Here is a 14,129-nt window from a genome sequence, read left to right on the forward strand (position 1 = left end):
ATTAAGAAGGTGTAGGGTACAGTGTTTTATATATGTCCATCAGATCAAGTGCTTTAATTGTACTGGTCATACCCTCTATATCCTTTAAAAAGCCCTCAAGACCCAACTCTTCTGGGATTGGCAAATTTCCCAGAACAAAGGTGTTTTAGTCCCCTGCTTACCTGTCTGGATTTCTGTGTTCCCTTCAATTTTAACACGGTAATTCCTAAGCACTTTGTTGGCTTTTTGATGTGATGCTTTTAATTTTTTTTTTTAAATCTTATCCAACATTTTGAGCTGTTTTTGATGAGAAAGTCAATCTGAATAATCTAGCCTGCCATTTCTGGAACCTGGAAATTCTAGCTCCTGCCAACGTTATCAGCTCTGATTTTTTTTCTCTCTTATCTGATTTAATACTTTTTTATGTGAAGTAATGTAATTCTTCTGACTTCATTTCTTCTTATTGATTTTATATCATTTCAGGAATTGATCAGCAAAGTTTAAACAATTTCACCACTCCTGTCTAAAAGATGTGGAATTCTTCCTGGCTGAAAGTTTTCAAAAGCCTATGTGAACTTACTGACCCAATCACATCCTTCAAAAGAAATTCTTGGCTCCCTGCTCTTTGTATAGGCTGCCAAAAGATATTAGCATTTCTAACTTCTGCTACCACACTATTCGATACAAAGACATTTGATTTACAGCCTTAAAAAAACAGCCCATTTGAACTTCTTCATCTTGAAAATCCTTAACAGGATTATAAAACAGGATTTAATGGGTATTACAAGGAGCTCAGTGAGGACAGAAACTCTTCCGTGGATAATGTGCTGCTGTTTCTGGTCATGGCATGCTTTCTGTTGGCTCTTGTAACATATGTAATCTTGTAACAATGTAGGACCACGTACTATACAACGGAAAGAATATAAGGTTTGAAAATGAACCCTTAGGTCCAAAACCCAGCTCTGACACATAATGTACTACCTGGCTCATGGCAAATCACTTCACCTCTCTGGGCCTGTCTGTTCATCTGTAAAATGGGTCTAAGACCACCTACTCACAGGTTACTCTGGGATCAAATGGGGTTACATGCACATAAGAACCTAGCACCACGCCCAGCCCAGACTAAACACCCAGTAGGAGTCTTGCATTGAGTCTGGAGGCACCAAACCCTTAAAGCACTAGAAAGGCAGAGGAAAAATGTTAAGCGTAAGCCCTACAGGATTACATGAGAGAGGGATTTGAAAGTGCAAATAGCACATTTGCAAATACAAAGACACTACGTACATGTGTGATAATGTTATGCGTGGAAAAGTATGACTGAAAGAACAATTAATAAAGAAAAATATCAGTTAAATTCTTTGTTTCTTTTCTTTTCTTTTTTTTTTTTCTGTTTCTGAAATTCTTAAAAGAATGAAATCCCTTTCAGAATTCATAATGCTGGGTTTGGGTTGTTTTTGCATTTTATGTGTGTGCAGCTGTTTCTGCACTGTAAGTACGCACATCTGCTCATTAGCAATACAATATCATTCCCACTGTCTAATTATTTGCAGATGATAGATTTCTTGTACATGGTCTAAAAAAAGGACAGTCCTTCAAAAACTGGTGACTTATTTTTTAAAAACTAACTTAAAAGGGTCAGCACAACGAAGTTCAGATATTAATTTGGCAAGTTCAAATATACGAACATCAGCTCTTAATTGCCAACTTGATGAGAAACAGAAGGAAACTAGGATTTTTCTCTCTCCAATTAATGCTTCCCAGTAGACAGCCCAGGGCCGGGGGGAGTCGGGGGGGGGGGTGCTGGCCTCTCTGCTGTGCACCTGAAACAGGCTATGAAGCAAATCTGCTGGAGAAGGAATGGACCAACGCCATCCCTGATTCTCTGGGGGCCTCCTGGGAGCAACACACCTTGAGCAATGCTTCACAGTGAGAGGTGGGATGTGGGGTCCAAGGGCACTGAATGGAGAAGAGTCCTGGGGGGTCTTGAGTTCCAACCACGGGCTAAGGAACCACATTAATCTCCTGCTCTTGGCTCTGAGGGTAAGGCAGCCAGCCAGAGTGTGTGGTCCTGGGGCTCCAAGAAACCCAGCACCAGACACAGCGTGGCCACGGAGCCACACGAAGCCACTGAGGACAACTGGGAAGCTCCCTGTGGGAGGGTGGGGGGTGGGCGTGGGAGGGAAAGGGGTGCTGAGTTGCTGACTGAGGATAAAGGATTTGGACCAAGTGTAGGAAATGATCCGGAGTATGCAGAATATGAGATGGGAAAAATGACAGAGAAAAATGGAGAAATACTGGGATTCAAAAGAGAGCAAGGTAAACAAACGGGGGCTGGTGAAACAGCTCTTCCTCGGGCAGGATGAGCCCAGTGGCTGTGATACACGGCGAGCTTACCCTCTGCCTGGCACTGGGCTCTGCCCAACAGACCACATTCCTGCACCCACCCTGATACACACTGATGTATCAGTGGGGTAGGAACCATTTTACAGATGGGGAAAACTGAGGTCCCCTCACTCATTTGTTTAATGAGAAAATACTGAAGATGGAGCTGATTTTGTAGAAGAGGAGCAGTTAATAAACGAGTAAACATAAAAATTCTGCTTCGCGGTAAGTGTTAGGAAGAAGCGGGGGAACCGTGGTAGCGAAACCTGGGAGGAGGCTGCAAAGTCTCTCTAGCTGAGTCGGGAAGGGGCAAGACAGGCCGGTCAGAGAGGAGAAAAGGAGAGCGAGGACCCTGGTGGCCAGGTGGAGATGGAGGCGACGAGTGACGTAACTTCCCCAGGCCACGCGGCTGGTATGCGGCAGACCTGGTTAAAGCCATCTCCTCTAACCCCAGAGTCCATCGTCTTAACAGATTTGATTAAAGATGTTCTAATTAAGGACACATTTTAATTAAGATCTTCAGAGCAGAGACTGTGAGTTCATCACCAGCTCATAGTTGAAGGCTACTTCAGTCAGGAATAGTTCAGCTGTTGTAGGGGATAAAAAAAAAAAAAAAAGAACTAAAATGAACCAAAATAAGAGTAGCTTAAAGAAGACTCTTCTTACAGAAAGAGCCCAGCCTGGGGTAGTGGCACTGGAGCCTTATGTCCTGTAGCTCCTCAGTTACAAGGGCAAGGCCCCTCCCTGTGGTCTGAGATGGTCCATCATGACTTCCACAGGCCACCTGTGGGATGGGAGGACGAGGATGAGGATGAGGACAGCCTTTCCTCTCAGCGCACACAGCCAAGAAGTTGATACCATCATCTGTACGCACGCCCTGGCTGTCAGAATGTGAACACTTGGCTATACTTATCCATGAGGAGTCTGGGAAATGCAGTCTTTCTTGGTGGCTGCTTATCCGGCTAAAATTCCAATCTTTCAGAATTGGGGAAATGGACACTGGGGTCAGCTAGCAGTCTCAGCCAGAAGGCCTCTGCCCCCTTGGGAGTGCACCGGAGCAGTTCCCCACCTGCGGCCGCAGTCCCTGGGGAGTCCTGGGGCTACAAGAGGTCCCCAAACCCAACTGTGCAGCAGGCAAGGCCCAGAGGCTGCAGGATGCATCACGCGTGTGGGCATTTCCGTTTTCCAGAGGTACGTGACATGGTGGTGGGTAATAAAACAGGCATGCAGTTTAAAGTGTGATTAAATTTGTAGCAGCATTTCAATATATTTGCTTTAAAAAAGTTACAAAGGGCATAAATCTATCACATGGGGGATTCTGGAAAACGTTTCCGCTTAGAAGAGGTCCTCCTAGTCAGGAAGCATGGACCCCTCTGGTGTCGGGAAAAGAAAACAGCCCTGGGCTTTAGACAGAGCTGCATCCAAACAGTGACATCCACATCAAGCAAGATGCTCAGTTGCCTGGAACGTCGTTTCTTCTCTTCTGTTAAGTGAAGACAACGAACCGCAGTTCATAAGGTTCTGTGTTAAGGGTTAAATGAAATGACAGACATAAAGCATCTACCACTAAGACTGGCCCATAACGGGTGCTTTGTAAATGTTCCTACCCTTTCCCCCAGGATGAAGAGGAGACAACAGGGTGGAACTGAGAAGCCAGATTTATGGGGTCAAGTGAGACAACGCTGAGTCTCTACATTGCACACTTTGTACCTGTGTCTTGGCCCAAGGTTCAGGGTCTGTGCCCCGTATCCTGATGCAGGAACAGGAGGCCTGAAATGATGTAGCTCATGCATAGAGCGCGCACAGAGCAAGCTAGGTAGAGGGATCCAGATCACGCGCGAGAGGCTGGGGGCTTATCTGGTTCTTTTGAGGACTGTGCCAGGCAGCAGACGTCAGGAGTTCCCTGTCCTCCAGCCTCACCCCCACCAGCAGCAGCCGTGTCACCACAGAATGAGAACACAAACAACACTGGAATCTTTCCAACGAACAGGAAGTCCAAAACAAGCTTCGTGGGTAGAAAACCCCACCTCAGTAGGTAGAGGGTAAATATTTTCCCACAGAAATCAAGAATATGAAAATAAATAAATAGGTCTTCTGCCCATTTTTTGATTGAGTTGCTTCTTTTGTTTTTTTTTTTTTTTAATATTAAGCTGTATGAGCTGTTTGTGTATTTTGGAAATTAGTCCCTTGTCGGTGGCATCATTTGCAAATATTTTCTCCCGTTCTGTAGGTTGTCTTTTTGTTTTCTTGATGGTATCCTTAGCTGTGCAAAAGCTTTTAAGTTTAATTAGGTCCTGTTTGTTTATTTTTGCTTTTATTTCCACTACTCTAGGAGCTGGTTGGAAAAAACATTGCTGTGAGTTATGTCAAAGAGTGTTCTGCCCATGTTTTCCTCTAGGAGCTTTACAGTATCCGGTCTTACATTTAGGTCTTTAATCCACTTTGAGTTTATTTTTGTATATGGTGTTAGAGAATGTTTTAATTTCATTCTTTTACATATAACTGTCCAGTTGTCCAATTTTCCCAGACCTAGACATCTCTCCAGAGAAGATATCCAGATGGCCAACAGGCACACGAAAAGGTGCTCCATTTCACTAGCTAGTAGAGAAATGCAAATTAAAACTACAGTGAAGTTTTACCTCATACCAGTCAGAATGGCCATCATTAAAAAGTCTACAAATAATAAATGCTGGAGAGGATGTGGAGAAACAGGAACCCTCCCACACTGTTGGTGGGAATGTAATTTGGTGCAACCACTATGGAGGACAGTATGGAGGTTCCTTAAAAAACTAAAAATACACTTTCCATATAATCCAGCAATACATCCAAAGAAAATTGTATTTCAAAAAGCCACAGGCACCCCAATGTTCACAGCAGCTAATTTACAATAGCTGAGACATGGAAACAACCTGAATGTCCATTGACAGATAAATGGATAAAGAAGATGTGGTATATAAACACAATGGAATATTACTCAGCCATAAAAAACGAAATAATGCCATTTGCAGTAACACAGATGGACCTAGAGATTATCATATTAAGTGAAGTAAGCCAGACAAAGAAAGACAAATATCATATGCTGTCGCTTTTATGTGGAATCTAAAAATAAAAAATTTATTTACAAACCAGAAATAAACCCATAGACATAGAAAACAAACTATGGTTACCAGGGAGGAAAGTAGGGGGGAGAGACAGATTAGGAGTTTGGGATTAACAGATACATATTACTATATACAAAATAGATTAAACAACAAGACCTACTGTGTATAGTACAGGGAACTATAATCAATTTCTTGTTATAAGCCATAACGGAAAAGAAACCAAAAAAAAAAAACCCCATGTATATATGTATATGTGTAACTGAAGCGCTTTGCTGTACCTCTGAAAGTAACATTGTAAAGCGACTACACGTCGATAAAAAATAAGAATAAAAATAAATTTATTAATTTAAAAAAATGAACCCAGTGAAATTGTACTGTTGTGCTGAAAAGGACACATCAAAAATGCCTACCTCTTGCATGATACTTGAGCATTTTCAAGTTATTTTCACATGATTTCATTTAGTTCGTATGACAACCCAAGAAGTATGCAGGATAGAAACCATCATCCCTTTTTGATAGGTGAGAAAACAGAGGTTCAGACTGTGTCTTGGCCAAGGTCGCGAGGTTGAGAAGAGGTCTCACTGGGGCCAGAACCCAAATCTAAATGTCCCACTCTGCCGTGTTGTCTGGAGATCAGGGGAACTGGGGACCACATGGTCAGGAATGAGCCTGCTATCCTTGGGAGCCTGGAGGAAGTGTGTTTGCCCCATGAGTAAGGCAATGCCAGAGAAGACCTATCAGCTTAAACAGTGATATCTGAATGCTTTGCAAAAGTAGTTCTGAAGCAAATTAAGAGACAAGACTATTCCACTTACTGGCCAATAATCTGTAAACTTCACCTGAAGCTAATCCATTGTGTCACTCTCTCAGGACTCACTGCCTGTTGGCGACGACGGAAAACAGGTGTCTGCCCCCTCCCCATATCCCTAGGAGCCCACGCTTTCTGACAGCTCTTACCTACCAGCTTTGCTCCCTTCAAAACGGCGGGCCATGGGGATTTCCTCCTTCTCATTAGGACCCACACTGTGAGAGCTGCTTTAGTGCCTTGAAGCAGTGAGGGGCATGCAGGATTTTCTGTCTAGTCTATGCCATGAAGATCTGATTTAATTGAAAGGGGACTTAAATTAACCTTAAATTCTTGCTGTTTCCACTACAGAAGACTCTTGTCATTAGCCAGAACCCCCACATTTGCTAATATCATCTATATTGCTTCTCCCACAAAATGAAGTAAATTATAACTAAAAAATTTAAGTGGCCCCTGCAAATCCTTAATGACTTTATAAACAAGGCACTAAAGTCTTTCAACATGCTAATCAAAACCCATTTCTCTTGAGTTCTGTTGCTGTGGAGAATTCGTGAATAGCCCAGGTACATGATCACATCTAAGATCAATGCCTTCTCAGCTTTTTCTTCAAATTTCGTCTCTTTGTTGATAAGTAATTCTGGTGCAGCTAAGAGCATGCCTCAAGCAGTTTTAGGAAATCTCTTACTCTTCTTTCCCAAAAAAACCTCGAATGGGCTATTGCTTCACTGACCAGAGTCTCCACCAAATCCAACACGCTGCTGTCTTTAGAAACATCCATTTTCGGAGTAAGAGCAACCGATCTTACACGCCTCCACCTCCCTCATTTGCTCTACTGGTGCTTTTCTTTTCTGGGCCACTCTGCACTGTGAAAAGTGACAGGAGTCACCATGAGGCTTCAAGAAGAGAAATTAAAAGGTTGTGGTCAGATGGTCAAGTTCACCTGCGTCCCAGCTATCTGCTGCCGCACACCCACCCTTCAGAGAGTGGACTGCAAATTCTTACCTCAGAAAAATGACTTCATGACCACAGGTTTTAGACCTTTCAGATTATCAATGGAATTAAATCCATTGATACCAGAGTTCTTCTGAACTCACGTTTTTGCTTTCATGCCCCAGGATTAACATATATCTTGTTTTAATTATTTCAGGTTAACACCTGGGTCTGTGGTCTTACATATATTTCTCTGAAAGCTCATTTGACATCAGTTTATTGGGATTAAACTATTGTCTTCCTATAGGAACATATTTTTCCCTGTGTGGTAACCAAAAGGTCGGGTACTGCTGCTTATTCCAGACCACTTAGTCATCTAGCATCACTTAGCAGAGTATCTGGCAAAAAGAGTGGACCTCGCTGTAATGGAGAGCCTGCTCCTGGCCTCCTTCCAAGGCCTCCATCCTGGACCTGCCCTACCCTCACTGATCATTCTGCTATTCTTGCCTGAGCTCTGACCTTTACCCTCTGGCAAATCATCCGGGCACTAGGTGGAACCAGAACTTAGGACTCAGCACCCTGTGCTGCTGTGGTCCTGGGAAGGTTTCCACCACAAAGCACAACACACAGTTGGAAAAAACACATCCATCCGTTCATCAGGGAACAGTCCCTTTGGGACGCCCCCAACCCCAAAACCTAACACCAAATGGAAAACATTTTTGTTAAATAGACAAATTGCTAAACGAACAATCTGTTTGTGGGTTTGCGAAAATCACATTAGATACATAGGACTTTTCAGTTCCTAAGCCTCACAATATCAGATCATCACACTAGCAAAGCAGTGCTTGTAAGGCTGTTAAGATGAAATCTGGAAATTGCTCCCTTATTGAATATTACAATGGTATTTGCCAACATGGGATTTTTGCTTGTGTGTGCATTCAAACAAAATTTCTGACCACCATTGTTTATAGCCCCAATATATGAATATTTCCATATAATAAATTCCAAAGAAGATAAGTGAAATATTTAAATAACTCAAGCATTATAGACCCACTGATTACTGCATTTTACCTTTATTAAGCTTTTTTTCTCTTTTAAATCACCCGCAGACATTTCAAAGAGAAAAGAAAGCTGATAACGTCAAAAGATGAGAAAGGCTAAATTCAGGGAAATAAAGGAACCATAAATCAGGAAAACTTTGGAGCTGCTAGAAAGACACTTTAATTTTGTAGACAAAAGACTGCATTAAGGAGGAATAATGCAATAATCAAAGGTGAACGACTCTCTATTGTCTGGCGTCCCTCTCTGTGGGAATTTTCCCACCCCTGACAGCTGTAAAGGGGGGAGGGGCGCACACTGTGGCTGCGCCTTTATTCTCTCACCCTTTCTCCCCCCAGCCCCTCCTCTTCTCCGTCAATAAATGTCTGCAATCATATTCTTGAGCTCCTGTGTGATTTCAAGGTTCATCTCTTCCATGCAGCTCAAACACTAATTATCCCCGCTGTAATTAGTAAGATAATTAAATACTGGCTCACTCATCTACCTTGGGTCGGGTCATGATTCTCCCAGAAGACCTTGAGCAGCTCCTCAAAGCTGATGCGTTCTGGCTGGTACACCACTCGGACTACCTCTGCGTGGCCAGTGTTTCCTTGAAAGAAACAGAACATACAACATCAATTTATTACACATTATTTGTTTCCGGAAAACCACTAGACAAAGGCTGAAATTCTTCCCTTTGAAGGCAGGGCGGGAGGCACAACTATGACGGTTTCATCTTAAGTCTCTGTCACTGGTCCTTTTTTCCAGAGACGCACACAGCTGAGCTCCAGCAAGCTTCCTGAGGATGGTGATTTCTCTTCAGTGTGCTCTAATTTTTTTTTTTAATTTCATGAGAAAATAAACTCAGGTTTTCATTTTTTCTAATCTCACTCTTAGGGAACCTTAAGGATCCAATCTAACATGGTGCTACAGATTCGAACCTATGCAAAGAGGAATAAGCCAATTTACTTTTATCATCACCCCATGCTGTATGTAGTAATAAGCTCAGCTGTACCGTGGAGGGAGATGGTGCCAGGTAGAGAAACCTGGGGAAAAAACAGGTATAGAGCTCGTTCACGTTAGATAAATTTGTTAACGGAGGGACATATTTGCTGTGCTGTTAGCACCGAGGCAAGGGTCAGGTTCCTAGACCCAGCAGGCGATAAGTGTTTTCTCAGCCTAATTCATCTCTGTGATAAACAACTCCTGTAGCAAACGCCTGTCTGCAGCCCCCACTGCCAGCCAGCCCCTTCTCAAAGGTGGTCCCCACAGTCCTGTGGATCAGGGAAGCGGGGATTTGCAGCATCACTCGTACCGATGGAATTCATGCCCTCTCTTATTTTACAGCGTTAGAACACGGTAAATAATAGACCCCTCCAAACTAACAGCATCTCTACATTTAAATTTGTTTCCCCTCTCTTTTCAGCCACCTATGTGTAGGAAAGAATTGAGCCTTGCCCAAATAGGTAGCCAGCCTTTGCCTTGGCCTCTGATACCTGAAATGAGTGCCCTTATTTAGAGAAGGGCCAGCCACACTAACAGCCTTTTGGTAGGGGTGCCAACAGTGTTACGGGAGGGGCTGCTAAGACAGAAAGACCAACCCTGTGACTGAGGGTGGGGGTTTTGGGCAACAGAGTATCCGTTGATCTGAAGGCTGAGTCCAGCCATGTGAGCAATCAATCAATCACACCTCCATAATGAAGCCCCAATAAAAACTCTGGACACCAGAGCTTGGGGGGAGCTTCCTGGCTGGCAATACTCTTGGCATGTCATCATGCGTGGATGCCAGGAGGGCAACACATTCTGACTACGTGGGAGATGACACGAAAGTTTCACCCTGGAACCCTTCCAGACTCTGCCTGATGCTCTCTTCTTTTGGCTGATTTTGATCTGTATCCTTTCCCTGTAATCAACCTGTGAAGATAACAGCTCTCGGGGAGTTCTGTGAGTCCTTCTAACAAATTACCAAGCCTCACGGTGGTTTGGGGAATCCTTTGAACTTACACCTTAGTTTGCAAAAGTGATTTCCCCCTGTGTTGGCAATGTCACCTTAATTCTGACAACCCTCCAGTGGTACTGGCAGCGAAGGTAGAAATCCCCATTTTACAAACGGGGAAACAGGTACATGTAAGTTAGACTTGCCCAAGGTCACATAGCTAGTAAATTTCTGGACCATAACCTGAAAAACTACCTTCTGACTTCCAGTTCAGGGTCCTGTCCAATACATCAAAGCTGAGAGAGCAAAATGCACTGAATCCAGAAAAGGAAAGAAATCTATTCATTATCTTTAGTCTTTTAAAAAAATTTTAAATGTATTTCTGATGGTAGAAACAATAATTTGCAAACATCATGAAGCTTAGAAAATGTGCATCTGTATAAAAAAGAAAATAAAAATCACTTACACTTCTACCAAATAAGATGAGTACTATGAATATTTTTACACATTTCTTCCTAGATACACACCAGATACACACACAAAACACATACGCACACCATGACACACAATTGGTTTTATTATAATCACTACATCAAGCTTTTTCTACTTACCAGCAATATTGTGTTTTCTCATACCACTGAAATTTATAGGAAATACCGTTTATAATGACTATATTACACTCCGAAGATGGCCCTACGGCGACTTATTTAACCATTCACTGTTTCTGTGCATTTGGACTGAATCCCATTTTTAACCTATGAATATAAATGTTTTTCTACATTTCTGAGGCTGCCTCAAGCCTTAGTTATATAAGTGGAATTTCTAGACCAATGTTTCTAAACATTTTTAAGTTTCCTGACACCTAGTGTCAAACTGCTACTCATTAAAGTTGACCCAGTTTTTTCTCCCAATTGGCAGCATATCTGAGGGCCAGCCTCAGTCACCATTACAGGGTTTTTAACCCCTACCAATTTATAGATGGAAGACAGTATCCTACCATTTTACTGCTCATGAATTTAATTATTAGGTTAAAAAGTCATGCTTATTAATCATTTAAATTTTTATTTGCTCTAATTTTTATGTCCTTTTTATATTAGGTTATTAGTATTTTATTCTTAATTGGTCAGTCTACATAATTTTAATTCAAATATTATAGTCATACTAAACAATAGTCAATCTAAACAGATTTTATGCCAGGGTGGAAGGAGATAGGGAGGGATAAATTGGGAGTTCAGGACTTACAGATACTGACTACTATATATACATAAAACAGAAAAAATTCAAGGTCCTACTGTATAGCACAGGGAACTACATTCAATGCCTTGTAATAGCCTATAATGAAAAGCATATGAAAAGAAATACATATGTATATCTGAATCAAGATGCTGTACACCAGAAATTAACACAACACTGTAAATCAACTATACCTCAAAAAAATAAATAAGTAAATAAAACCGGATTTTATGCTAATAGACATGAAAAGAGTGATGGTGGATTATGGGAAGATGATTCGTTGATTATGTTATTGTAGAACCACCTTTGATCTACTTTAAAATCTTATTTTGTGTCTTGAAATGTTTAAATGAGTGATTTAACTGCATAAGTAGTAATATTCTATTACTCTGAATATTAAACCTGGCATACAAATACGACAAAATATATTTGGTAAGAAAGGCATTGAAGCCACACTAGAACTATAAGCAAAAGATGTAAATTTATAGGCAATACACATTGGAAAAAATAAATGTAAATCAAGACATGAAAAATTTTCAACATTTTTAGTGATCAAATAAAAGCAAACAAATACACATTGAAACATTAACATACCATTGCTGACTTTAATGTAAGATGTTCTTTAATGCTCATAACAAAAGTTTTTCCAATTTTTCTCCATGGCGGTAAAGAACACATAACATAAAATTTACCATCTTAACCATTTTTAAGTGTACTGTTCAGTGGCACTAAGTATGGTCACATTGTTACGCTACCATCACCAACATCCATCTCCAGAATGTTTTTAATCTTGCAAAGTTGAAATTTTATATCCATTAAACCCTAACTTCCCATTTCTATCTTCCCCCAGGCCCAAGCAACTGCCATTCTATTTCTGTCTCTGTGAATTTAACTACTCTGGGTACCTCATGTAAATCAACTCACACTGTGTTTGTCCTTTTGTGACTGGCTTATTTCCCTCAACAGGAAGTCCTTAAAGTTCACCCGTGTTGAAGCATGTGTCAGAATTTCCTTCTTTTTTTAAGGTTGTATAATACCCATTGCACTTTAATGCCACATTTGGTTTATCCATTCATCTGCCAACGACACTTGGGCTGCTTCCACCTTTTGGCTGTTGTGGGTAGTGCTGCTATGAATATGGGCAGACAGATACTGCTCACAACAATTTACAACAGATATCATCCCCATTTTACAGATGAGGAAACCAAGGCATCTCCACAAAGTTTTCTCACATAACATCCCACAGCCAGTATGTGGCAGGGTCCAGAAAAGAGCCAACCAGGTCTCACTGAAGATGGAAGGATTAGCTCATTCTGTGACCCCCAAGCTGGGCTCCTGAATATAGACACCTGATGCCATCACTTGACAGCCAATGTCCCACAGGCAGTGGCCCAGGTGAGAAAACCCAGCTGTGGGGTAACTGACATCCAGGCTGTCAAGGCTATTTTCCAGGATTAGGCTCTTCTTTCGTGGCACAGCACGGGGTCAGGAAAGAGCCCCACTCACCAGCAAACACCTTCAGGCATAATCTGTACACTGACATTATTTGTGGAGAGGTTTAGAGAAGCTTAGTTGTTTAAAAGATACTACTACCATTAAAATTCAGGCTGCATCTGCATCGACAAACAGTGTGGAGAAGCCCTTGTCAAACTCACCTTTAAGTTTCTTTATTTTATTTCTCCAAAGCACAGAAGTCTGTATAAAAATACACAGTGCAAATGATCAAAAGGATTAAGGGGCCAGGAACCACTCGCGGAAATGCCCACGCCTCCAGGAACTCGCCAGTGGGCTAGGCTAATTTGCTTCCCGAGACCAGTCTGCAAATAGTCTCTGGTGCTTCCAGAGATAAAAGGCTACATTTTAAAAGTACTTTGAGCTGTTTCTTCAAGTAACATCATGCAAACAGCATGATAGATGTGATGTGCAAACGTGCCTGTTAACAGTTCACGGCAGCATTAGAGACGCTTTAACACTGTCGTGTTAAAATACCTTGAAAGGAAAAATGAAAAGGATGAATGTCTTCTCTGAGCATTTCTCTGTTGCTTTACCTCATGACCCCAAAGGGAGGCGAATGAACGCAGACGGGTAGACTATGGAAGTCATTCTGCACAAGACAAAAGTGTTCTAGGGGCAGAAAAATCACACATCTGCTGTGTAAGTAAGATGGTTCTCTAGGACGTCAGTCCCCCATCTTCTCGGTCTTCTGGCTTTCCAAGCAAAGTCACTGTTCCTTGCCCCAGCACCTCCTCTCCTGACTTATTGGCCTGTTGTGTGGAGAGCAGAACGAGTTTGGACTCGGTAACAGTTTCCCCACACCAGCTCCCTGATCCAGGCACTCCACATCCCCACCTCCACCCCAGTTTCTCTTGCCTCCTCCCCCACCTGCAGTGCTCTTCCTCCAGCCATCTGCAATCCAAGCTCTCTCCTATTCTCAAGGTTCCCTCGGGTGCTGCTTCCTCCAGGAAGCCCTCCCTAAGTACAGGACTTTGAGAAGAGGCATGATGCGGGGGGAAGCACTGTCAGTGGGATCCCATCAGATCTACTGTGCTGAGATTTGTGCTCCTGGACTGAGTCAGGTCCCTTGAGGACCCTCCCTGGGTCTTTGTGATGAAGAGAGATGATGTGTGTAGCAGACAGGGTCCAGCAATTAGCACACAGAAGGGACTCAAAGAATGATCTTTCTCGTCCAAGCACCACTGATGCAGCGTCCCCTGACTCTTCCTGC

The 14,129-nt window shown here is 42.3% G+C and overlaps 1 protein-coding gene across 4 annotated transcripts in view; it reads right to left on the reverse strand.

The window, feature by feature from the left end:
* MSRA (methionine sulfoxide reductase A) overlaps positions 1 to 14,129 on the reverse strand; it is a 286,803-nt gene that overhangs the window by 87,663 nt on the left and 185,011 nt on the right. For all 4 annotated transcript variants that reach the window (XM_032471090.1, XM_032471093.1, XM_032471091.1 and 1 more), the window contains one exon: positions 8,741 to 8,845. In XM_032471090.1, coding sequence (XP_032326981.1) covers positions 8,741 to 8,845 — 105 coding nt within the window. The remainder of the gene's footprint in view (positions 1 to 8,740; positions 8,846 to 14,129) is intronic.

The sequence above is a fragment of the Camelus ferus genome, chromosome 31 (genome assembly GCF_009834535.1).
Source record: "Camelus ferus isolate YT-003-E chromosome 31, BCGSAC_Cfer_1.0, whole genome shotgun sequence".
NCBI lineage: Eukaryota > Metazoa > Chordata > Mammalia > Artiodactyla > Camelidae > Camelus > Camelus ferus.